Source organism: Trichosurus vulpecula, chromosome 1 (genome assembly GCF_011100635.1).
Source record: "Trichosurus vulpecula isolate mTriVul1 chromosome 1, mTriVul1.pri, whole genome shotgun sequence".
Lineage (NCBI taxonomy): Eukaryota > Metazoa > Chordata > Mammalia > Diprotodontia > Phalangeridae > Trichosurus > Trichosurus vulpecula.
The window spans coordinates 549,652,164-549,678,395 of record NC_050573.1 but is presented as its reverse complement, the minus strand read 5'-3'; the positions used below and the strand labels follow the sequence as shown (position 1 = coordinate 549,678,395).

The 26,232-nt window shown below is 36.2% G+C and overlaps 1 protein-coding gene across 1 annotated transcript in view; it reads left to right on the top strand.

The window, feature by feature from the left end:
• Positions 1 to 26,232, top strand: part of LOC118841655 (ATP-binding cassette sub-family A member 3-like) — a 253,568-nt gene that overhangs the window by 125,450 nt on the left and 101,886 nt on the right. Inside the window, exons 15-17 of the mRNA XM_036749234.1 lie at positions 7,854 to 8,154; positions 12,966 to 13,224; positions 13,388 to 13,592. Coding sequence (XP_036605129.1) covers positions 7,854 to 8,154; positions 12,966 to 13,224; positions 13,388 to 13,592 — 765 coding nt within the window. The remainder of the gene's footprint in view (positions 1 to 7,853; positions 8,155 to 12,965; positions 13,225 to 13,387; positions 13,593 to 26,232) is intronic.

The window sequence follows — 26,232 nt, the reverse complement described above, 5'->3', positions numbered from 1 at the left end:
ACAATAAGCTTGATAAAAAAGAGATAAGCAGGGAAATCACATTGTATATTAAGGCATTATAGATAATAAGTCAGTATCAATAATTCATATGTGTGTAGCAAATAGGATAGCATTTAAATACTTAAATATTAATCAAATTGGAGGGGAAAATAGACAGTAAAACTACAGTAGTGGTAGGCTGTAATGTACCCTTTTCAGACCTAGACAAATCTAACCAAAGGACATGCAAGGAAAAAGTTAAGGGCCTGAATAGAACTTTAGAAAAATTGTAGATTACAGATCTTTGGCAACCACTGAATAGGAATATACAGGAGTTTACAAAACTGACCATGTATTGGGGCATTAAGACCTTGCCAAAAACACAGGAAAGCAGAAATACTAAAGACATCATGTGCTCATTAAAATGAAATAAAATTTGAATTCAGTAAAGGGCCATTAAAGAATGAATTTAAAAAGTAATTGGGTATTTATTTGCAGAATTCCAAAGAATTGGTGGGTCAAAGAAACAATAGAAAATTCTATCAAAGAAAATGACAATAATGATGTAACATATGAAAAATTATATGATAAAGCTAAAGCACTTCTGAGGGGGATATTTATTTTTAAAATGCTTGCTTCAACAAAAGAAAGAACAAATCAATGATTTAGGCATGAAATTGAAAGAAAAAAAACTTGAATACAATGCCCAACTAAGCAACAAGATAGGAATTCTGAAAGTTGGAAAAAGCTTGTCATTATTATTAAAAATAAATTTGATTCTTAATAATTTTATTAAAGAGCCAATTATTTAGCTTTGGCACTATTTCTGCAAAGAGTGTTTTATAGCTGGTTTTATATAGCCCCTGCGTGAATCTTGGCAAACATACTCCCAAATATTTTTTAGTTTAAATAGTTATGTTGTGTGAAATTCATCTCTCTAGCTCATCATGCTAGGTTTGTGCTATATAAATGCTAGTTATAACTACTGGTAGTGGTAATAATAATACTAATAAATAATAAATAATAACAACTAGCATTTATATAGCACTTTATAAATACTTTATTCTTACAACAAACCTGGAGGTAGGTGCTGTTATTTTCCTCATTTTACATAACAGGAAACTTAGGCAGACAGATGTTAAATGACTTGTCCAGAGTCTCACAGGTAGTATCTGAGGCTACATTTGAAATCAGATCTTCCTGATTGTAGATTTATCACTCTATCTACCACACCATCCAGCTGCCTCTTTTATAAGATTGAAAGAAAAATGCCATTGAATTGATAAATTAGTAATACACACACACACACACTCACACACACACACACACACACACACACAGAAAGACAGAGATAACAGCTACTAATGCTGTTTATTTTTAAAAGAATATCAAATTGTTCATATCCAAAAAAATTTAAGAGAATATACAATAATTGGAAAGGAAATTATCAGAAACTACTTTGTCTAATTAGATGCTAATCAACTGATATATTAGAGGAAATAGACAAAATATTTAAAAAAATATAAAAAACTCAGTTTAACAAAAGAAGTAATAGACTATCTAAAAAACACAATATCAGAAAAAGAAATTGAACATATGAATTCCCAAAGAAAAGGATGTACAAATTAATTCTATCAAATATTCATAAAGAATGGTTAATTCAATATTATAGAAACTATTGGCAAATTAAAGGAAAAAAGGCACTGTTCCAATTTCTTCCTATGATCATTAAGCCAAGGGGAGACAAAGAAGAGAAAGAAAACTTTAGACCAACCTCCCCAATGGACATTGATGTAAAAATAAATAAATAAAATTTTAAAGAGTCAAGTTTATACTACAAATGTTGGGTTGGTTCAATAATAAGTCATATGTTAACTAGTTGTGGTAATAATGGGCATCCTTGCTTTATCTTTCTTCTTATGGCAGGGGCCTCTATTTTCCATTACATAAAATGTTTTTTTTTGGATATTGATAAATGCTATTTAATATATTAAAAAAGTAATATATAACAAAAACCCATGTGGAAGAACAAAAGGTCAAGAATTTTAAAAGAAGTAATGAAGAAAAAGATTGCCGTTTTTGGAGTTGACCAGTTGAAATCTGGTATTGGTTGAACAGAATCAACTACTACCAGATCCCAAACTGAACTACAATGTTATAATTATTAAAAAGAATTTACTACTGGTTTAAAAATAGGTTGATGTGTGGAACAGATTACGTATGCAACATATGGAAGCAAATAAGCACAATAGCATAGTGTTCAGTAAACCCAAAGACCCCAGTTACTGGGTAAAAGATTCAATATTTGGCAAAAACCGCTGGGAAGGCTGGCAGAAAATAGATTTAGAGCAAACATCTCACACCATACACTAAGATATACTACAAGTGGGTACATGACCTAGATATAAAATGTCATATTATACACAAATTAGATGAACAATGAAGAAATTATTTTTCATATCTTTGGATAATGGAAGAGTTTTGATTAAAGAGGTAATAGAGAGGATCATGCAAAATCAAATGTATGATTTTGATTATGTCAAAGTTTTAGTTTTTACACGAAATATCTACTTTAGCAGAAATTAGAAAGAAATGGGTAGTTGCAAAAAAATCTTTGCAGGACATTTCTCTGATAAGTATCTTCTTTATAGGATATAAAATGAAATGATTCAAATTTATAAGCAGAAGATCCATTCCTCAACTGATAAATGGGCAAAGAATACAAACAGGCAGTTTTTAATGTAAAAAATCCAAGCTATCAACAATATGAAAGGATGCTATAAATTACTAATAATTAAAGTCATAGAAATTAAAGCATCTCTGAGATTCCACTTTTTACTTACTAGATTGACAAAGATGACAAAAAAATGAAAATCACTCATGTTGCAATTGGTATGCAAAAATAGACACATTAATGCACTATTGATGGATATGTAAATTTATCTAATCTTTTTGGAAAATAACTTGGAATTATGTTCAAAAAGTCATCACACTCAGTATATCCTTTTAATCTAGCTTTTCCACTACTAAACCTATCTCTCCCCATCCCCACCCAAGAAATGAAAAAAAAAGAGGTTAAAGAAATATATATATATGTACATATATATACATATATGTATATATATATATATATATGTATATATATATATATATATATATATATATATATATAAATAATTACAGAAGCTTTTTTTGTAACAGCCAAAACATTGGAAACTAAAGGGGCATCCTATTGGGGAATAACGAAACAAATTATAGTATATGAATGTAATGGATATATCATGCCATAAGAAGTGATGAAGTATGTAGTTTGAGAGGGAACTGAGAAGATTTCTATGAACTGATAAATAGGGAAGTGTGGAGAACATGGAGAGCAGTTGATGCAATAATAAGTTTATAGAGAAAACCAAAGTTGAAAGATATTTAGAACTCTGCCCAATGTCGTAATCAACTATAAATCCAAGTGAATGAAGGCAAAATATTCCACCCACTTCCTGACAGAGAGGTGACAGACTTAAGATGCAGAGAATACACATTTTTCAATATGGTCAATGTGGGGATTTGGTCTGCCAGACTACATAATTTTTTTTTTACTTTCTCAGTGGGAAAGGGGTGAGTGGGAGGGACATGTTTCACTCAACTTTATGTCACACAGTGTAATATTCAAAGAAACATTCCATCTCTATATGTAATGCTACATATTATCCAAATATATTGTAAAAAATGGGCAAAATATATGGCACATTTTCAGAAATACGTGTGTGTGCATATACACACGTTATTAAAGCTTAAAACTACACTGAGACTTTTGGGACACCCTGTAAGTGTGTATATGTAATCCCAAAAAACATTCCCCCAAAGATAAGTGGTCAAAGAATACAAAGAGTTTTCCAAAAAAATTGCCAACTATAATTGACTCCATCAAAATATGCTGCAAATCATTAATAGTAAAAGAAACAGAAATTAAAATAATACTGAGGTTTTACCTCATGCCATGGAAATTGGAAAAGATAACAAAAGATGAGGCCAGTCATTGTTGGATTGTCTTGAGAAGATAAGCACACAAATACTTTGGATGGAAATGTGAAGTAGTCTATTCTTTCTGGAAATCAGCTGGGAATTATTGAAGAAAATAAATAAATTGTCCATGCCCTTTGACTCAGCAATGCCAGTACTAGTCATGTACCCCAAGGAAACCAAGAAATAATATTGTAATATGTAGCAAAATATTTATAGAAGAATGTTTTGTATTAGCAAAGAACTAACAGCAAAGTAGTTAATCATTAATGGAAAAGTAGTTTTAAAAGTATGTGATTGTAAAAAGGTAAATATGAGAAATTCACACAAATATAGGAAATTATGTATGCAGTGATACCAAGAGAACCATATCATAATGACTATACCATAACATAAATGGAAAAAAAAAAAAGGAAACTGAACTCTGAATAACTGAAAAAAAAAAAACCAGTGAAGGTCCCAGAGAAAAGACAGTGAAAGATGCTGCCTCCCCGTGGCACAGAAATGGTAAAATTCTAAGGATCATTTATCCCCCATCTCAAATTGGGCATTAGGTAATGATTGTGATGTAAAGAAAAGAGGAAGAAAAGGTAATGGAATGTCACTCTACATTTGAGAAATCAGAGAAAGATGATTTGATGCTTAGAAGGGGAGGGGTGGATATGATTTTATTATGTTCTAGTAATAAAAATATTTATTTTATTATTTTTATATTTACACACATAAATATAAAATGTCATTTTTCTTTTTTGTGATTTTAAAAGGTAGTTAGTGATTTGTAATTTCAGAAATCAATGTTATTCCTTTCATTTAATATGCCACAGTAAGCAGCAAGAGTTCTGTTAAAAGACTCCTTGAATTCTCCTCTAGACTGTCTATTGACATGTATCCATCTTACACATATTTCCCAAAGTCTTTGGTGTCTGAATCTTCTGACTTTCACAGTAGTTCTTTATTGAGTTATGGTAAATAATAACTTATATAAAGACACACATTTCTCCTTTTAAACAGAAGTGTATTTCCAACACAAAAGATTAAAATATGTAATGATTACCTTGGAGAAGATTTAGTTTTTAAAATGTCAATCTGGCAAGTAAACTTTTTACAGTGGGAGAGCTTAGCTCCAGTAATAAGTTAACATTTTCTCAAACAACGTTCAGATAGAGAAGGCCTATACACAGAAAAGGAGAAAAATATCTTTCCAGAATTCCTGGAGTTTGTGCTGCACTGATTTTATTGCCCTGCAGATTATTTATTCTGGTTTGGGTATGTACTACCCTACTCCTCTAACTGCTTCTTTCTAATTTCCCATCCCAAATGTCCCAGGAAGCAGTAAAAATACATCTGGAAATTGGCGAAATCACTCTCGGCCCTAGTAAATATTAGCAACAAATGGTACCATAAGCAAGTGTGTATAAATGTCTATTCAGAGACAAGTACACATGTTATATTTTCTTTTTTTTTCCAACCCATTAAACTGAAGCCATTTTAATTCAGTAAGAATTTATTAAGCACTATGTGTAAGGTACTCTGGTATAAGGCTAGGAGTATAAAGACAAAAACTGAAATAGTCACTGTCCTAAGAGATCTTACATTCTAATGAGAGTGAGACAGGTATGATATACCTGTAACACCCTATTATGATAATTAGTTTATTTTAAGCCTAGGAATCCTAGGAACCTATTTTAAGCCTAGGAACCCTAACATCTATATGCTTCCCTCCTTTGAAGCCTGAGAAAGTTTACTATATAAAAGTTGAGTTTAATTATAAATACTGTAACCCTAAGGAAAATTGGGCCTATTCATATGTGTGTATATATATGTGTATATATACACACATACATACATTTACACATATGTGTGTATTTTAGATAAATTTACAATATATTTATCTATAGTTAACCCTTGAGTTCTTTTTCGTTGAAGCAAAATTCAGCTTACTGAATTTTGAGTAATGATTTAGCAGATCATTTGAAAGGAAAAAATTGAGTAATGAATTAATTATTTTATAGTTTCTATATATAGACACTAAGAGAGGAAGTTAGGGAAAGGGGACATTTCAAAGTAGACATTCCAAAGACATCTCAAACTCAACAGGTACAAAACAAAACTCATTGTCTTTCTCCCCACCCCCACCCCCACCCCAAACCCACCTGTCATCCTACATTTGCTGATACTGTCAAGGGAGCTACTATCTTTCTAGTTACCCAGGTTCAGAATCATGGAACTATCCCAAACTCCTCACCCAAAAGCATTCTCCATAGATCTAGTCAGTTGCTTAATCTTGTCACTTCCATCTGCCCAGCCTCTAACATAGTTCCCCTTCTCTTCACTCACATGGCCACTAGACTGGTTAAGGCACTCTTCATCTGACCTGGAGTATTGCAATGGCTTCCTAATTAGACTCCTTGCTTCTAGTACAACCCTAATCCAGTCCTGCCACACTCCTGCCAAAATGATTTTCGTAAAGTAAAGATCTAACCACATCCCCCTCCACCCCCATTTTATTCCAAAAACTCGAGTGGCTTCTTATTTCTCCTAAGATCAAATATAAATTTCTGTTTGTTTCCTTATGGCCTTACCTTCTCAGCTACATGTTACTTCCCTTCTTACACTCTACAGTCTAGCCAAACTGGTCTCACTATTCCTCACATACAACATGCCATCTTTTCTCTCCATGGGCTTTCATGGGCAATCCTCCATTCCTGGAATTCATTAGCTTCTCACTTCCGTTACTTAGTATATCCTAGATTTCCTTCAAGACTCAGTTCAACAGCTACCTTTTTCTTCACAAGACATTTTTGATCACCTCCCCACTGCTAATGCCTTTCCCACCCTGAGGTTACGTTGTATCTGTTTCATCAATTATATATATCTCATCCAAACACACAGACATACATTTCACTTAACCCTCCTGAAATGTAAATCCTTTGACAGGCAGTCTTATTTTATTTTGTCTCCATATTTCTAGCACTAAGCATAGTTCCTGGCACATTTAATTAATAAATTGATTGGTTGATTAGATTACTTTTTCTAGGAATTTGCCAGTAAAGGGCAGAAAGATACAGAATGATAACTTAAGGGGATGGGAGAGTTAAATGAACAAATATATATATATATATATATATATATATATATATATATATAGACATATGTACACACAAACGCATATGCACACATTATACACATGCATATTGTTAAGGCCAGAGAATGCCTGAATATGTTTGTAAGCAGCAAAGTACCAGTGTATAAGGAGATACTGAAGATGAGAGAGAATGACAAGATCATTAAAGGGGCAAGCAATTGCACTTGCTGGGAGGGGATGGGATAGAGAAAACAAGAGAAAATGTCATTGACAGATAATTGGGCAACATTTTATGCAGAGAATAGAAACTTTGGAGCTCAGGAACCTCCTCTTTCTGCAGGACCACATCAGCCCTGAGACTGACACCTCATCAGTAACCTCTGGCCCTGGGGCCCCTCTGGTTGGAAGGCTGAGAGCTTCTCCTAGAGCCTACATTGAAGGAAGGTACCCAGGCTAGCCATCTCTTTGTTTCCTGCCTGGCTACACTCCTCATGCCCTCACACTAGATACTTTCCTTCCCTTTTGCTTCTTCCTTTTTAGCTTCTTTTTTTTTGTTTGTTGTCTTCACTCATAGATTGTAACTACTTGAGGGAGGAGACTTTCTTTTTTGTCTTTGTATTCCCAGAATTTAGCACAGTGCTGGCACATAGTAGGTGCTTAATAAATGTTTATTAATTGACTGACAGGCTCAGCCTGAAAAGGATTTCAAGTTGAATGACTTCCTTATGTATGAGACCATTGTAATGGCTGTGTATCTCTTTCCTTATTGTAGTGGAAGCTCTACTACCAGCAATTCCATGCCATGTTGAACAAAAGAGCTATGTACTGTTGGCGCAACTGGAAGATGACATTGATACACATTTTGGCACCTCTGGTATTCACTTCCTTATCGTTGAGTAGCTTTAATTCTTTAGTTTCTCAAGATAGTCCAGCCTTGAAGTTGGATTTGAGTGAATATGACAAAACCATTGTCCCTTTCTCTGTTTCTGGAAATACATCTCTGATTAATAAGATCTCAGAATACTTGAATATTATGCTAAAGAGTAGAGGACAACAGCCCAAATTAGTGACAGGTAAGAATCATGTGATGAATGTGTGATGGTGTGAATGACTGTCTATATGATGAAATCATAGCATTCAGAGCCAGAAGGGAACTGGAAACTAATGTTTAGAGTGAATAAATGACTTGCAAACTTACCCAGGTAGCAAGCCAGAGTACTAGGAATTGAAATTTTTCCTATGACTCCAGACTCAGTACTCTCTCTGGCACAGCACACCATACCATTTGAAAAGAGGTTGGACTCTGGAGGGTTGGCAAGGTGCGGGGGAGCAGGGGGGAAGGGGGGCAGGGAGAGAGCAGCAGGTAGAATACAAACATGAAGAAAGAAGTACAACTTTCTTAGCCTTTGTCCCCAATACTAACTAGAAGCAATTTAACTGCAGACATTCTTCCAACTTTCAGCCACCTACCATATGTCAATGACTGTGTGGGCTAAGGTATTAGATATCACCAGAGTGTTAGAATGTGTTTCATGAACCTCTAGCTATCCAAGGTCTCCCAAGTACAAAATGATATATGACCTGAGTGACACTAAATACAGAGTGCATATTAATCTTCTGCTTTCTAAGTATGTTTTATGGAAACAGTAAATATGAAGGCTGAATGAACTGACTCAGGATCAATTTGTTCTGGAGGCACAATATACATGAAGACATATAGACATATATACATATATACACACATATGCATGTATACAAATGTATATATATATATATATATATATATTTGACTTGAATTTTTGTGAGCCTGTAGTTATTTAATTTTTTTCTAAAATAAAATTTCATTCTTCTGTTTGGGGAGTCAAGAATACAGAGATGCAAAGGAAATTCCTTTATTTGTGTGTGTCTTGTAAGTCCCTATTGACATATATATTTGTCTTCTTCATGTGAATGTAAGCTCCTTTGCTTTTTTGTTTCTTTGTTTCTTTAGCACTTAGTTCAGTACTAGGCATCTAATAAGCCCTTAATAAGTGTTTTAAAATGATTGATTGTGTAGCACTTTGAGCATCTTCCCAACTCCCACTCATTCTGGCAAGGCTGGGTCCCAGGAAAGTAATATTCAACCATCCTCTGGGGACCAAACCTGCCAGGGTACATGGGTGTTGGGAGAGTAAGACCAGAGAGGATGTTACAACTAGTTGATTGACTGATTATAGCTTTGGGGTTCACTTATTCATTATTTTGTGGATTTGGGGAAATAAATCTTATTTTTCTTTCTGTATGTATGATTTACCCAGTTAGCTTTCTTGCTTGGGATTTAGGTTTATGTCTAGTGTTTTTGTCATTTCAGTCTTTTTTTTCCTATTGAGTCTTTTTTTCCTGTTCATGGCAGTTTGTCTTAGGCTTCTTTCCTCATTGTTTGGCCCCTCCCAATCCTACTATTGGGAGAGCCCATTTTCTTTTGTAAAGACCCCTGACACTTAGCTTCAGTTAGTCACTTCAAATTGGTAGTTGGGGAGACTGGTAGCGTCCCAGCCTTGTGTTAACTCTCATTGGAGAGGACTGACCACAGATAGGTGTCTAGGCCCCTTTCCCTCAAGGTATAAAACGCTATACATCCTATAGGTGACACAATTTTGAATGCATCGAAAATAGCTCAGAGAGAAATATATACATATTTAAACAAAACCACAGATGATATTATTATAAAAATGGAGACTTCAGCAACTACCAAAACAGTAAGGAGACCAATGTCACTGGATCACAGAGTACGTGGAGAGGGAATAAGGTATAAGAAGAGTGGAAAGATAGGAAGGGCCCAGGTACAAAAAGCCAAAGAAAGGACTTTGTATTTGGTCCTGGAAGTCATAAGGAGCCACTGGAATTCATTGAATGGGTCTGGGAGGTGGGGAAGAGGGAAGGTTTACATGGTCAGATCTATATCTTAGGAAGATCATTTTGACAGTAGAATGGAGGTTGGACTAGAGTGGAGAGAGATTTGAAGCTGGGAGACCAACCAGCAGGCCATTATGATAGTCTAGGCATGATGTGATAAGGAGATGAAAAATGTTTCAAAGGAAGAATCGACAGGACTTAGCAAATGATTGGATCTGGGAGATGGTGGGAGAGGTTAGAGAAAATAGAGAGTTAAGGAAGACACCTAGGTTGTGAACATGGACAAATTTTGTCCAGTTCAGGAAGTCCAATAAGCAGTTGGAGATGTGAGACTGAGGTCAAAAGAGACATTAGAACTGGACAAGATATTGTCAGCATCACTGCCATAGAGGTTATTATTAATAATTACCCCCATTTTGTTGATGAGGAAAGTGAGGTTAGCAGAATTTAAGTGAGTTGTCCGTGGTCACACAGCTCTGTGTCAAAGGTAAAATTTTAACCCAAGTTTCTCAGACTCCAAGTCCAATGCTCTATGCCATGCTACCGATATGATGAGAAAAGAGATGGGCCAATCATAGAGTGAGTATGAAACAAAAATGATGGATAATTTGAATGACACATTGGTTCCCACAAAATGTTTTTGAAAACAAAAGCCTGTGAAATGGATCCTTTGTGGATGCACTGTGGGTGAGCCTGGATAAGAATCATGCAAGAAGGCCCCCTCATGATAAGAATCCTTCGTGATGAGAGACTAAAGTATCCATCATCAAAGCCCTACACAGACCAATTGTTTACTTTTAAAGGCACACAACATACATAAGCATAATTTGTTAACTAGAGCTCACACAACTGTAGTTAGTGGTCAAGGTGGAATCAGAATGCTCCTTTCCCAGCTCCTAGTGCAGTATCCTCTCCATTATACTTATTTCCTTCTACAAAATCAACTATTTGTTAAAATAGCCATAAGAACTAATTAACTCTAAAGAGGTAGATAAACCTAAGCAGTAGTAGCAAAACTCAAAGGAAATAGGAATAATGTCATAATCTTCTCACTCTCTTCTCTACTTATCAATTGCTGCTTAATTAAATCTTAGGTATCACTTTTTTCAAGAATTTAATTTTATCTCATCTATTGCATCCGTACTTTGAAAAATACCACCCTGGCTCTCAGCCTATCAAAAGATTTTTTTTAATTGCCAGGTTTTGGTATAAGAAATTCCCAAGACTTCTTAACCTAGGGTCCACGGGTTTTTTGATTTGATAATTGTGTTTCAACATAAGTAGTTTCCTTTCTTATTCTGTATATTTTATTTTATGCATTTAAAGATGTTATTCTGAGTAGGGGTCCATAGGCTTCACCATCTTCCAAAAAGATTTGTGCCATGACACAAGAAAGATCAAGAACCCCTGTGACCAATTTGCCTTGCTCAATTATTTGAAGAATTTCTTTGAGTATTCTAGTAAAAGAACCTTACCTATGACTATATTCTGCTGATCTCATGCAGTTTTTCTTTGCTCCAAGAACCAGTGTTCACTAAGAAAGAAATCTTTGATAATTCATTAGTACTTCCCTCACCCCCAAGGCCTGTGATAATTCTTCCCAAATTAGGAAACAATTAATCAAGTTGTCATATAACATCCCCTTCCTTTTCCCTTTACTTTTGATAAAATGTAGTATAATATTTTTTTAATCCTTGTTGTAGTTGCCATTATCGTGTAATTAAGATGATTCCTAATTTCTTTGGCTATTTTGTTTTGGCACAGATAATTTTAAAGGTAGATATTCTTAGAAAAGTCATGTTATTTTAACTCCTGAAAAAGAAAAGATTAAAACCAAGTTATATAATAGTTTCCTTGTTACAGTGTTAGGGAGTCTGTAAAGAAAGAGGGCTTCAGAATGGAGCCTTGCAACTGAAACAAAGGAGGTATACAATTTGAAACACATTAGTGAGTTCATTGAAATAGGAAAAAAAGAAAAGAAAAAGGTGGTGTATTTAGACAACAAAATAGACATGCTAAATTTTAATAAATTAATCTACTTGTATGTAATGCTTATGAAATTGAAAAAGAGAATTTGGGGGCCAATTTGGGGGCAACATGGAATATACCAAGATAATACACAATTGAACTTGAAGGCCACAGACTCACTGTACAATGCTTTGTCTTAGATGTAAATCCACTGAACAATTACCAACATTTCAAGTACAATATGTCATGTTAATGGGAATAATAGTTACCATACGCCCTTGGTCAAGATGTCCAATTGTTAGGTCACCTTGTTTCCTCATTGTAAGTGTAGCCAGAAACTGAGAAATTATTCCAACAGTTAAATATAAATCTGAACTCCCATTTCCATTTCATTAGAGACAGGAGCAGTATCCCTATTGTAATAGGGATAACCACCAACGGCAGGTATAGATCTTTGTAGGACAATGAGAAAAAGCCAACTGGTCCTCCATCATCATTAAAGTTTGGAGGTGTCACTAATGCTAGTTCTCTCTTTGATTTATTTGGATTGTAATCTTGGTTCTCATGTTAGATACAGAAAAACTGGGCTTGTAAGTATATATCTCTCTATCATAGAAGTTTTAACCGGGGGGTTAAGTCTGGAATGGCGAGGCGGCTTCAGATACTTACTAGCTATATGATGCTGGGCAAGCCACAACCTCTCTCTGCCTCAGTTTCCTCACCTGTAAGATGGAGATAATAATAGTACCTACCTCTTTGGATTGTGAGGATCAAATGAGATAATATTTGTAAAATACTTTGAAAGCCTTCTATGAATAACTATAGTTTTTACTTTTATTGTTGTTATTGTTATTAACCTGATGTAGCCTTACGTTAGCAGCTCTGTCACTGATGAAAGAATGTTTATGTTATAAGCCCATTGAAGACACATATTACGTCTTTCATTTTTAATCTAACCCAACATGATAAGGGTTCTACAATTCATATCACCTGACCTACCTATAATACTTTTCGACCTTAGGTAAGCTAGAAGATTTCCTGGTTCAAAGTAAAAGCTGTATTGAGCACTGTATTGTTGCAATTTCCCTGGAAGTGAATAACAGCGAGCTGATCGCAACTGCTCTGTTCAACAACCAGGCATACCATTCAGCCGCAATAGCCACTGCAGTTTTGGACAACATCCTATTTATGCTGCTTTCTGGCCCCAGTGCTTCTATTGTGGTTTCCAACAAGCCTCAGCCTGTCAGTGTCTTCAATAATGTGAAGAATATCTTTCTTGAGTATGTGACTACCCTTCTTCTGGGGTTGGGGGCCTTCATGGATGTGTTATTTCTCCCTCCTTAGTGATTTGTTTGTCTATATAATGTTAGGAAAGCAGCGGCTGTGGGAATCTTTCCTACTATCCATATGAACTAATGTCTTTCCATGTCCCATCTCTTGCAGTAATTCTAACGGATATGAAATTGCCATTAGCCTATCCTTTGGCCTATCTACCTTGGCCAGTGCTTTTTCTCTCCAGACAGTCAGCGAGAGAGTAAATAAAGTGAAGCATATGCAGTTTGTGGCTGGTGTATATGTCCTCATTTACTGGTTGTCTGCCTTGATATGGGATCTCTTCAACTTCTTCATTCCCTGTTTACTGTTGCTGGTAAGTACCAAGTGAATGTGTGTCAAGGTCAAGTCTTTTCTTGTGCCACAGCATCTCTCTCTTTAGCCAGTGCTGTTCTGCACTCAAATGAGAAAGGATCTGTGGCTGAGGACTGAAGACTCAGCTCCTAATGCTGGGAAAGCCCATGTGGAATCCCCAATATAGCAGTTACTTTATCAGCAGACAAAGGTAAATATGTTGGTAACCTTGTATCTGTCAAAATAGAGGCAACCCTTCCTCATTTTACTCACCAGTTTATACCAGTCATGGGAATTCTTCAAAGACAGAACAATGATTCTTGTCATGTTATGTTAAGTGACCTGTCCTATACTTTTCAAGTCCATAATAAATTTTTAGCACTGTCTTTGGCACACCCATGCAGTTTTATTTTTTCCACTTTTAAAAGTTCTCTGTTTGAATACACTGCTATGGCCAGGTATAGCTACACAGATCTCTCATTTTTTCCTCCTTTCCACTGGTCCGCCATGACTGGTGACTTTCACTGGAGCTCTTCGAAGAAGCACATATACTATGTAACCAGCCCTGAGCTCATTTGTCACCCTTAAAATGTCCATCAGAATACTTTGTCACCAGTTGCACAAAGGTCCTGACATATTTCCAGCTAGCTGGATCTTGCAGTCTGTGCACTGTTATTCCTCCTGGACCCGCTCAGCTGAGGAGGTCAGGGAAAGGATTGACTAGACATAGAGGCTACTGTGCTGGCAAGTTATTCTTGAATATAGAAAACATGGTTTGTGAGAGTCAAGAGCTGAGCTGTTATTATGAGGTCAGTCATCAAACAGTAGGTGAGCTACAATGTAGTAATGGCCCCTTCAGGCCCAGGACCCTGAATCCAAAAACCTTGGGAATAGTAATGCCTCCTAAACTTCCATCTTCTGGCCCAGCCACTGAAGACATCATTAGGGGGGAAAGTGTTATGGAAGTTGCCCACCTTCCTTATCACCACCACCAAGTTACTGACTATTTAGCACCAGCAAGTAGATAAGCACAAGAGCTCTCAGAGTGGTAGTACCTCTTAGACCATCAGTCTTGCTACCAGCCTAACTCTCACAAGAATCATGTGGGTCAATAACTCATGTAGAGAAAGGGCTGGCCATCCCCACCCACTGCTAACCAACTACCATTCACAGGGAAAGCAGGCCAACCTAACTGAAGCAAAAAGGGACCCTGTGGAAGAAATAGGAGGCAGCATGTGCTAGGTAATTCAAACTACCACCTCCACCATCTCTCCCCATGGAGAAAGCCCAGGAGCCTGAACCCAAGAGTCTTGTGAATAGGTAATTCAAGAATGGCTCCAAGCAATAATCAAAACAAAATGAACAATAGCTGACGTTCTTATAGGGCTTTAAGGGTTAAAAAATTCTTCATATACATTATATAATTTAAGTCTCACTAAACATCATGAGGTAAATACTACAGGTATAGTTTGTTGCATTCAATTTTATTTTCAGTTACAGATTCTCTCCCTTCCCTCCCCAATTTGCTGCTACCCATCAGAAAGACACAAAAAATAAAATTCGTTACAAATTGAAGACATGCAAACCAAATTTCCACATTAGCCATGTTCTGACAAAAAAACAAAAGAGAAAGAAAAGACAGAAGAAAAATAAAGGGGAGAGAGAGAGAGAGAGAGAGAGAGAGAGAGAGAGAGAGAGAGAGAAAGAGAGAGAAAAGAAATAAAGAAAGAAAGAAAGAAAGAAAGAAAGAAAGAAAGAAAGAAAGAAAGAAAGAAAGAAAGAAAGAAAGAAAGAGGAAGGAAGGAAGGAAGGAAGGAAGGAAGGAAGGAAGGAAGGAAGGAAGGAAGGAAGGAAGACAGAAGGAATCTTTGCTTTAATCTATACACTGAGTCCATCAATTATCTCTCTGAAGGTGGATAGCGTTTTTTAGCATGAGTCTTTTGGAACTATAGTGGCTAATTGTGTTTGTCAGAGTTAATAAGTCTTTCATTTATTGTGAAATTTGTTTATGATATTGATGTTACTATGTAAATTGTTCTCTTGATTCTGCTCACCTCAATTTGTATCTGTTTTCAAGTTTTCCAGGTTTTTCTGAAACCATTCCCTTCATCATTTCTTATAGCACAACAGTATTCCATCACATACATATACCATACCTAGTCCAACCATTCCCCCATTTGATGAGAATCAACTCAATTTCTAATTCTTTAACAAACTTTATTGTTTTTCATCATGTCCAACTCTCTGTAACCCCTTTTGGAGTTTTCTTGGCAAAGATTGTGGAGTGGCTTGCCATTTCCTCCAACTCATTTTACAGATGAGGAAACTGAGGAAAACAAAGCGACTCGCCCAGGCTCACACAGCTAGTCTGAGGCCAGATTTGAAGTCAAGAAGATAAATCTTCCTGACTCCAGGCCCATTCCTCTATCTACTGCACCACCTAGCTGCCTGAAACTATAAACAGAGCTGCTATAAATATTTTTGCACATATGGGTCCTTTTGTTTTTACTTTGGTCTCTCAATGTTTTATACCTTTTGGGGCATAGTTCCAACTTGCACTCCAGAATACTTGGACTAGTTCACAGCTCTACCAACAGTGCATTTTCCCACATCTACTCCCGCATTTCTCATTTTCCTTTTCTCTTGTCTTAGGCAAATGTGAGGATATGCCTCAGATTTATTTTAATGTGTATTTGTCTAATTATTTGTGATTTAGAGCATTTTTTCATAATACTGTTGGTGGCTTTTGTTTCTTCCTCTGAAAATTGCTTGTTCACATACTTTGACCATTTATCACTTGGGAAATTTCTTTTATTTTTATAAATTTTGCTCAGTACCCTATATATTTGAGACATGAGAACTGTATCAGAGAAATTTGCTACAGAGATTGCCCCATTTCCTGCTTTTCCTTCTAATTTTAACTGCCAAAAATTTATATTACCAAAATGTGCATTTTACCCTCCTGTACAGATCTCTGTCTCCTGTTTGGTCATTAGCTTTTCCCATCCATATATCTGAGAGGTAATTTCTTCCATACTCCCTTAATTTGCCTATAAAATCACCTTTTATATCTAAATCATAGGCTTATTTGGGGCTTCTCTTGGTATATGGTGTGAGATGTTAGTCTATGCCTAGTTTCTACCAGATTACTTTACAGTTTTCCCAGAAGTCTTTGTCAGGTAGTGAGTTCCCAATATCTAGGATCTTTGGATTTATGAAACACTAGATTACTATGATCATTTGCTTTGGTATTTTGTGTGCCAAAACTATTCCACTGATCCACCACTCTGTGTCTTAGCGAGTACCATCAAAGACAATTACTCCTTTGTAATATAATTTGAAATCTGGTACTGCTAGTTTGCTTTCTTTCACATTGTTTTTTGTCGATTCCCTTGATATTCCTAACCTTTTGTTTCCCCAGGTGAATTTCATTATTTTCTTTTCTAGCTCTATAAAATAATTCTTTGGTAGTTTGATTTTTATGGCACCGATTAAGTAAAATGATTAGGGAGTATTGTCATTTCTGTTATATTGACTTTGCCTACTGAAGAGCAATTAATATTTCTCCAATTATTTGGATCTGTCTTTATTTGTGTAAAAAGCATTCTGGAATTGTATTCATACAGTTCCTGTATGTGACTTGTCAGGGAGATTCTTAAGTATTTTATATTGTCTGCATTTATTTTAAATAGAATTTTGCATGAAGTTAGGCAACAATATGTTGATAAAGTAATCTAATTCTAAAGAATGAGTGGGTCAAAGGACAAATTTTTAAAATAATCTGTGATTTCTTTAAAGATAATGAAAACAATGAGACAGCATACCAAAATTTGTGGGATGCTGCCAAAGCAATACCTAGTGGAAATTTTCTATCTCAAAATTAACCCTGTCTTAGAAAAGGGAATTGAACAAGCCATCAATGAGCTCCCTAAGAAAAAAATCACCAGGACTAGATGGATTCACAAGTGAATCCTTCTATATAAACCAATTGAAAAAAACAGGTAAAGAAGGAATCCTACCAAATTCCTTCTACGACACAAATGTGTTTTTGATAACCTAAACCAGGGAGAACAAAAGCAGACAGAAATCCTTAGATCAATTTTCTAGTGATGCAAAAATTTTAAACACCAGCAGGAAGACTATAGCACTTTATCACAAAATTATACACATTCCCACAAGGTGTGATTTATACCAGGAATGCAGGGCTGGTTCAATATAGGAAAATTATAAGCATAATTCACCACATCAGTGACAAAAACAACCAAAATCATATGGTTATATCAAGGCTTTTGACAAAATATGACACCTGTTGCCAACTCTAGAAAGCATAGGAATAAATGGAGCATTCCTTAAAATGATAAGTAGTATTTATCTGAAACCAAAATCAAGCATCATCCATCATGGGGATAAACTAGAAGCCTTCCCATAAGATCAGAGGTGAAGCTAGAATACCCATTATCATCACTGTTATTCAAAATTGTACTAAATATGCTAGCTATAATCAATAAGACAAGAAAAAGAAATTGAAGAAGTAAGAATGGTCAACAAGGAAACGCATGGCAATACACTTAGAGAGCCATCGATTATCAACTGAAAAACTAATTGAAGCAACTAGCAACTTCAGCAAAGTTTCAGGTTACAGAACAAACCCACAAAAATCACTAGCATTTCTATATATTGCCAATAAAACCCAACAGAAAGAGATATACAAAGAAACAACATTTAAAAATAACCAAAGACAATATAAAATATTTGGGAATCTACCTGCCTAGATAAACTAGAGGACTCTATAAACACAATTACAGAACACTTTTTACACAAGTGAAGACAGATATAAACAATTGGAGAAAAAGTTATTGTTCATGGGTAGGCCAAGCCAATATTTTTAAAAAGTGACAGTACTACTTACATTAATATACTTATTCGATGCTATACCAGTCAAACTTATTCAGTGTTATACCAATCAAACTACCAAAGAATTATTCTATGGAATTGTAAAAAATAATAGCACAATTCATCTGGAAGAACAAAAGGCCAAAAATAACAAGGGACTCAATGAAAAGCAATATGAAGGAAGGTGGACTGCCCTTATCAGCTTTTTACTATAAAATGGTATTATAGTATTACAAAGTGGTAACCATCAAAAACAATCTGATACTGGCTAAGAAACAGAGTGGTAGATGAGTGGAAGAGATTATATATAGTACTACATGACCATAATAATCTATTGTTTGGTAAACTTAAAGATCCAAGCTTTGGGGGCAAAAACTCACTATTTGACAAATGTTCCTCAGAAAACTGGAAAGAAGTTTGGCAGAAATTAAGCATAGACCAACATCTCTATACCATATATCAAAATAAGGTCAAAAGGGGTACATGAATCAGATATAAAGAGGAATAATCATAAACAAAGTAGGAGAGTGTAGAAAAATTTACTTGTCACAAACCTGAATAAAGGAAGAATTTATGACCAAACAAGAAATAAAAAGGATCACTATAAACAAGATAGATGATTTTGATTAAATGAAATAAAAAGGTTTTTCTCCACAAATAAAACCAATGCAGCCAAAATTAGAAGGAAAGCAGAAAACTTGTGGGAAATTTTTACAGCAAGTTTCTCTGATAAAGGCCTCATTTCTCAAATATATAGAGAATTGAGCTAAATTTATAAAAATAAGAACCATTCCCAATTCATAGTAAAAGTATAGGAACAGAAGGAGAAATCAGAACTATCAACAGTCATAAAAAAGTGCTCTAAACCACCACTTATTAGAGAAACACGAATTAAAACAAGTCTGAAGTACCATTTCACACCTCTCATATTGGCTACCATAACTGAAAAGGAAGATAACAAATGCCGGATGAGATGTGGAAAAAAGGTGCACTAAAGCTCTATTTGTGGAGTTGTGAACTGGTCCAAAAATTTTGAAGAACATTTTGGAGCTATGCCAAAAGGGCTAGAAAACTGTTCATATCCTTTGACCCAGGATTACCACTACTAGATCTGTATCCCAAAGAGATCAAAGAAAAAAGTAAAGGACCTATATGTACAAAAATACCTATAGTAGCCTTTTTGTGATGGCAAAGAATTAGAAATTAAGGCATGGTTGAAGGGGGCAGAGCCAAGATGGCAGCTGGAAAGCAGGGAATAGCATGAGCTCCCAGCTGAGTCCCTCTAAAAACCTATAAAAAATGGCTCTCAACCAATTCTAGAACTGCAGAACCCACAAAACAGCAGAGGGAAGCAGGGCTCCAGCCCAGGACAGCCTGGATGGTCTCTGGGTGAGGTCTATCCCACATGGAGCTGGGAGCTGGGAGCTGGGAGCAGAGCAGAGCAGAGCCCAGCGTGAGCTGTGCAGACCAACCAGACCAGGAGCCGGGTGGAGGGGGACCTAGCGCCCTGAATCAGTGAGCTGCGGCAGTTACCAGACTTCTAAACCCACAAACACCAAACACAACAGAGAAGGTTAGTGGGAAAAGCTGCAGGAGTGGAAGGAGTTCACGGTTTGGCCACCGCCCCCAGGGCAATGGAGGTGGGGCAGCTACAGCTGCAGTTGCTTCTGGCCCCAGGCCCCCCTGGTGGGAGGAATTAAGTGGTGTATTAGAGCAAGAGTGCAAAGCCTCCTGAAGATCTAAGCCCAGTCCGGGTTGGGGGTTCTTGGGGAAGGAGGAGTGTTGGTGTGGCAGAGCTGGCGCATCCCCCACAAACATGGCACATAAAACTCTTTAGTCTACAAGCAGTCATACCCCACTGAAAAACTCAAGGGTCAAGTTAGTTGGTTGGGAATATGGCCAGTCAGTGAAAACACACCCAGATTCAGTCTCAGACTTTGGATTCTTTTTTTGGTGACAAAGAAGACCAAAACATACAGCCTAAAGAAGTCAACAAAGTGCAAGAGCCTACATCAAAAGCCTCCAAGAAAAACATGAACTGGTTCCAGGCCATGGAAGAGCTCAAAAAGGATTTGGAAAAGCAAGTTAGAGAAGTAGAGGAAAAATTGGGAAGAGAAATGAGAAGAATGTGAGAAAACCATGAAAAACAAGTCAATGACTTGCTAAAGGAGACCCAAAAAAAATACTGAAAAATACACTGAAGAAAACAACACCTTAAAAAATAGACTAACTCAAATGGCAAAAGAGCTCCAAAAAGCCAATGAGGAGAAGAATGCCTTGAAAGGCAGAATTAGCCAAATGGAAAAGGAGGTCCAAAAGACCACTGAAGAAAATACTACCTTAAAAATTAGATTGGAGCAAGTGGAAGCTAGTGACTTTATGAGAAATCAAGATATTATAAAACAGAACCAAAGGAATGAAAAAGTGGAAGACAATGTGAAATATTTCCTTGGAAAAACCACTGACCTGGAAAATAGATCCAGGAGAGATAATTTAAAAATGATTGGACTACCTGAAAGCCATGATCAAAAAAAGAGCCTAGATATCATCTTTCAAGAAATTATCAAGGAGAACTGCCCTGATACTCTAGAGCCACAGGGCAAAATAGAAATTGAAAGAATCCACTGATCACCTCCTCAAATAGATCCCAAAAAGAAGTCTCCTAGGAATGTTGTTGCCAAATTTCAGAGCTCCCAGATCAAGGAGAAAATGTTGCAAGCAGCCAGAAAGAAACAATTTGAGTATTGTGGAAACCCAATCAGAATAACCCAAGATCTGGCAGCTTCTACCTTAATAGATCGAGGGCTTGGAATACGATATTCCGGAGGTCAATGGAGCTAGGAATAAAACCAAGAATCATCTACCCAGCAAAACTGAGTATCATGCTGCAAGGCAAAATATGGATTTTCAATAAAATGGAGGACTTTCAAGCTTTCTCAGTGAAAAGACCAGAGCTGAATAGAAAATTTGACTTTCAAACACAAGAATCAAGAGAAGCATGAAAAGGTAATCAAGAAAAAGAACAAGAAAAAGAAATTGCAAGGGACTTACTAAAGTTGAACTGTTTTGTTTACATTCCTTCATGGAAATATGATGTGTATGATTCATGAGACCTCAGTATTAGGGTAGCTAAAGGGAATATGCATATATATATGTGTGTGTGTGTGACTGTGTATGTATGTATATATGTATGTATATATATATATATGGAGAGAGAGAGAGAGAGAGAGAGAGAGAGAGAGAGAGAGAGAGAGCGGACACGGTGAGTTGAAGATGAAGGGAAGATATCTAAAAGAAATAAAACCAAATTAAGGGATGAGAGAGGAATATATTGAGAGAGGGAGATAGGGAGAGATAGAATGGGGTGGATTATCTTGCATAAAGGTGGCAAGAGGAAGCAGTTCTGTGGGAGGAGGGGAGAGGGCAGGTGAGGGGTGAATGAGTGAATCTTGCTCTCATCAAATTTGGCCTGAGGAGGGAATACCATATATACTCAATTGGGTATTTTACCCCACAGGAAAGAAGAGGGAAGAAGATAAAAAAGGGGGTGATGATGGAGGGGAGGGCAAATGGGGATGGAGGTAATCAAAAACAAACACTTTGGAAAGGGGACACTTTGGTCAAGGGTGAAAATTCAATAAAGGGGGATGGGTTGGGAAGGAGCAAAATATAGTTAGTCTTTCACCACATGAGTATTGTGGAAGGGTTATACATCATGATACACATGAGGCCTCTGTTGAATTACTTGACTTCTTAGGGAGGGTGGGTGGGAAGGGAAGAGGGGAGAGAATTTGGAACTCAAAGTTTTAAAACCACATGTTCAAAAACAAAAACAAAAATTTTGCGTGCAACTAGAAAATAAGATACACAGGCAATGGGGCGTAGAAATTTATCTTGCCCTACAAGAAAGGAAGGGAAAAGGGTATGGGAGGGGAGTGGGATGACAGAAGGGAGGGCTGACTGGGGAACAGGGCAACCAGAATATATGCCATCTTGGAGTGGGGGGGAGGGTAGAAATGGGGAGAAAATTTGTAATTCAAACTCTTGTGAAAATCAATGCTGAAAACTAAAATATGTTAAATAAATAAATTTAATTTAAAAAAAAATTAAGGGATGCCCATTAATTGGAAAATGGCTGAACAAATTGTAGTCATAGACTGCAATTGAATGCTATTGTACAAGAAATGCTGAAGGAAGTGGTTTCAGAAAAACTTAGGAAGACGTATATAAACTAATGAAAAGTGAAGTTAGTAGAATGAGAAGAATATTTTGCACAGTAAAAGCAGTATTGTAATGATGGCCAAATGTGAAAGACTTGGCTACTTTGATCAATACAATAATCCAAGACAATTCCAAAGGACCCAACTTGAAAAAATGCTATCTACCTCTAGAGAGAGAATTGATGAATTCTGAGTATAGATTGAAGCATACTTTTTTCACATACACTATTTTCCTTGCTCTTTTGGTAACCAAGACTAATACAGAAATATGTTTAGCATGACTTCTCGAGTATTATTGATAGCATATTGCTTGCCTTCTCAATGGGTAAGGATGGTGCTGGAGGGATGGAGAGAATTTGGAACACAAACCTTTTTTAAATGAAAGTAAAAATAAATAAGGTATAATTTTAAGAGGAAAATGAAACTATATAGAAGAATTATCTTTATGGAGCCCAAAATTCTTCCCTTCTTGAACTAACTCAGATGAGAGTGATGCCTTTTCCACCCACCCATCCTCCACCACCACCACTATTATTCCCTCCATCATATAAACTCCTCCTTGCATGCCCCATTTATGTGAAATAATTTTCCCCATTCTTTCTGTCCTGTCCTCTTTCTCTTTCTTGCCCTTACATTCTCTTTTCTGATCATCCCAACATAATAGAATCACACCCATGCCTTCTAAATATTTTCTCTCTGATAAAATTGATAAAAATGATAAAATTCCAAGGGGTTATATTTCTCATCTTCTGAGATAGGGTCATAAGCAGTTTAATCTTATTTATTTATAATTTCTCACTCTTGTTTACCTTTTTATGATTCTCTTGAGTCTTGTGTTTGAATGTCAAATTTTCTAGTCAGCTGTGGTCTTTTCAGTAGGAATGCTGCTTTATTAAGTGTCTAATGCTTCCCCTTTTGGATTATATTCAGTTTTGCTGGTTAGCTTATTCTCAGTTGTAAGCCTAGCTCCTTTGCCTTCTGGAATATCATATTGCAAGCCCTCCACTACTTGACAGTGATAGCTTCTAAATCTGGTATGATCCTGACTGTGGCTCCATGATATTTGATTCATTTCTTTCTGGCTGCTTTTGTATTTTTCTCCTTGATCAGGGCAGTTCTGGATTTTAGCTATAATATTCCTGAGAGTTTTCATTTTGGAATTTCTTTCAGAAGGTATTCAATAGATTCTTTAAGTTCTTATTTTGCCCTCTGGTTCTAAGATATCAGGGCACTTTTTATTTATAATTTCTTGACATATGATGTCTAGGCTTGTTACAGTAATTAAGGTGTGACTTTTTTTACTGTTTTCTCTTTTGGAGCACTTATTTAATCAAGTGCCTTTGATGAGTCTTAGCCTTTGTTTCTTTGATTAAATTGGGAGTCTTTGATGACCAGCTTACCTTAAGGGAAAGCCTAGCTTACATGAGTTTGAGTTGCATGTTGTGATGCCCTTTGACCCTGAACAGGGTATATAAACTCAGAAGTTGGTGTTTTTCCTTGGGAGCTCACACACGGAAGGAGTGTTGAGACTTTGGGCAAGCTATTGTAACTGCCCCCTGGCTTTACTAACCCAGACCCATTGGTTCTTCTCTGGTAACTGAATTGTGATGTGATCTGTTTACATTGTTTCTGTTTGTAATTTGTTTGTATTTCCCCTGAAGTTCAGGGTGCTGGTTTTTCCTCCTGAACTAAGTGAGTTATATATGTATGTTTAATTAAAGTGAGATTGTTAACCCCTTAAAGTTACTTTCCTTAGTAAAGCAGATCAAAAGAACCTGTGCTGGCAGGTCTTGTCACTGGTCTTGTTGGGTCCTACACGCCTACAGCAGCTGCTAGCCAAATTGTTGCTACAAGGTTCTGTTTTTATTCAAGGCTTTCAGGTATTCTAATGATTCTTAAATTGTCTCTCCTCAACATGTTTTCCAGGTCAGTTGTTTTTCTTAAGAGATATTTCACTTTTCTTTTATTTTTTCCATCTTTTTACTTCGTTTTATTGTTTCTTATGTCTCATAGAGTTACTAGCTTCCATTTGTCTAATTCTAATTTTTAAGGAGTCATTTACTTCAGTGTGGCTCTGTACCTCTTTTAAATTTGATCAGTTCTAATTTTTATGGAGTTATTTTATTCAATATTTTTGTACTTCTTTTACAAAGCTGTTAGTTCTCTTTTCACAATTTTTTTTAATTTATTTTTATTTTTAGTTTACAACAGATGGTTCTACATAATTTTGAGTTCCAGATTTTCTCCCCTCCCTCCCCCCTCCCTCCCCAAGACGGCATGGAATCTCATATAACTACCACGAATGACTTCGCATTGAATTAACTTTTACACTAGTCAAGTTGCGGAGAAGAATTACTACCAATGGAATGAATCATGAGAAAGAAGAAACAGAACCAAAAAAAAAAAACCCAAAAACAAAAACAAAAGAGAAGAGAAAAAGGCGAGCATGTAGTGTTCCTCAATCTGCATTCAAACTTCATAGTTCTTTCTCTGGATGTAGATAGCATTCTCCATCGTGAGTCCTTTGGAGTTGTGTCTGCACGTTGTGTTGCTGAGAAGAGTGAAGTCTGTCAGGGTTGGTCCTCATGGAATCCATATATCTGTGGTTGTGTATAATGTTCTCCTGGCTCTGCTCTGCTCACTCAGCATTATGTCGTGTAGGTTTTTCCGGTTGTTATGAAGTCCGTATCATCCCCATTTCTTATGGCACAATAGTATTCCATTACCTTCATATACCACAGCTTGTTCAGCCATTCCCCAATTGATGGACATCCCTTTGATTTCCAATTCTTGGCTACCACAAAAAGAGCTGCTATAAATATCCTTGTACATATGGGTCCTTTTCCCGTTTGTGTGATTTCTTTGGGATACAACCCTAGAAGTGGTATTACTGGGTCAAAGGGTATGAACATTTTTATAGCCATTTGGACATAGTTCCAAATTCCTCTCCAAAATGGCTGGATAAGCTCACAACTGCACCAGCAATGTAATAATGTTCCAATTTCCCCACATCCTTTCCAGCATTTATCATTTCCCTGTTTTGTTATTTTAGCCAATCTGACAGGAGAGATGTGGTATCGAAGAGTTGTTTTGATTTGCATTTCTCTAATCAGTAGTGATTTAGAGCATTTTTTCATATGCCTATGGATGTCTTTAAGTTCTTCCTCTGAAAACTGCCTGTTCATATCCTTTGACCATTTCTCAATTGGGAAATGGCTTGTATTCCTATATATTTGGCTCAGTTCCCTGTATATTTTAGATATGAGGCCTTTATCAGAGATACTAGTTGTAAAGATTTTCTCCCAATTTTCTGCTTCCCTCCTAATTTTTGTTGCATTGGCTTTTTTTGTACAAAAACATTTCAATTTAACATAATCAAAATTATCCATTTTGCATTTTGTAATGCTCTCTATCTCTTGTTGTGTCATGAATTCGTTTCTTTTCCATAAATCTGATAAGTAAACTATTCCTTGCTCTCCCAAATTACTTATAGTATCAGCCTTTACTCCTAAATCATGAACCCATTTTGACTTTATTTTGGTATATGGT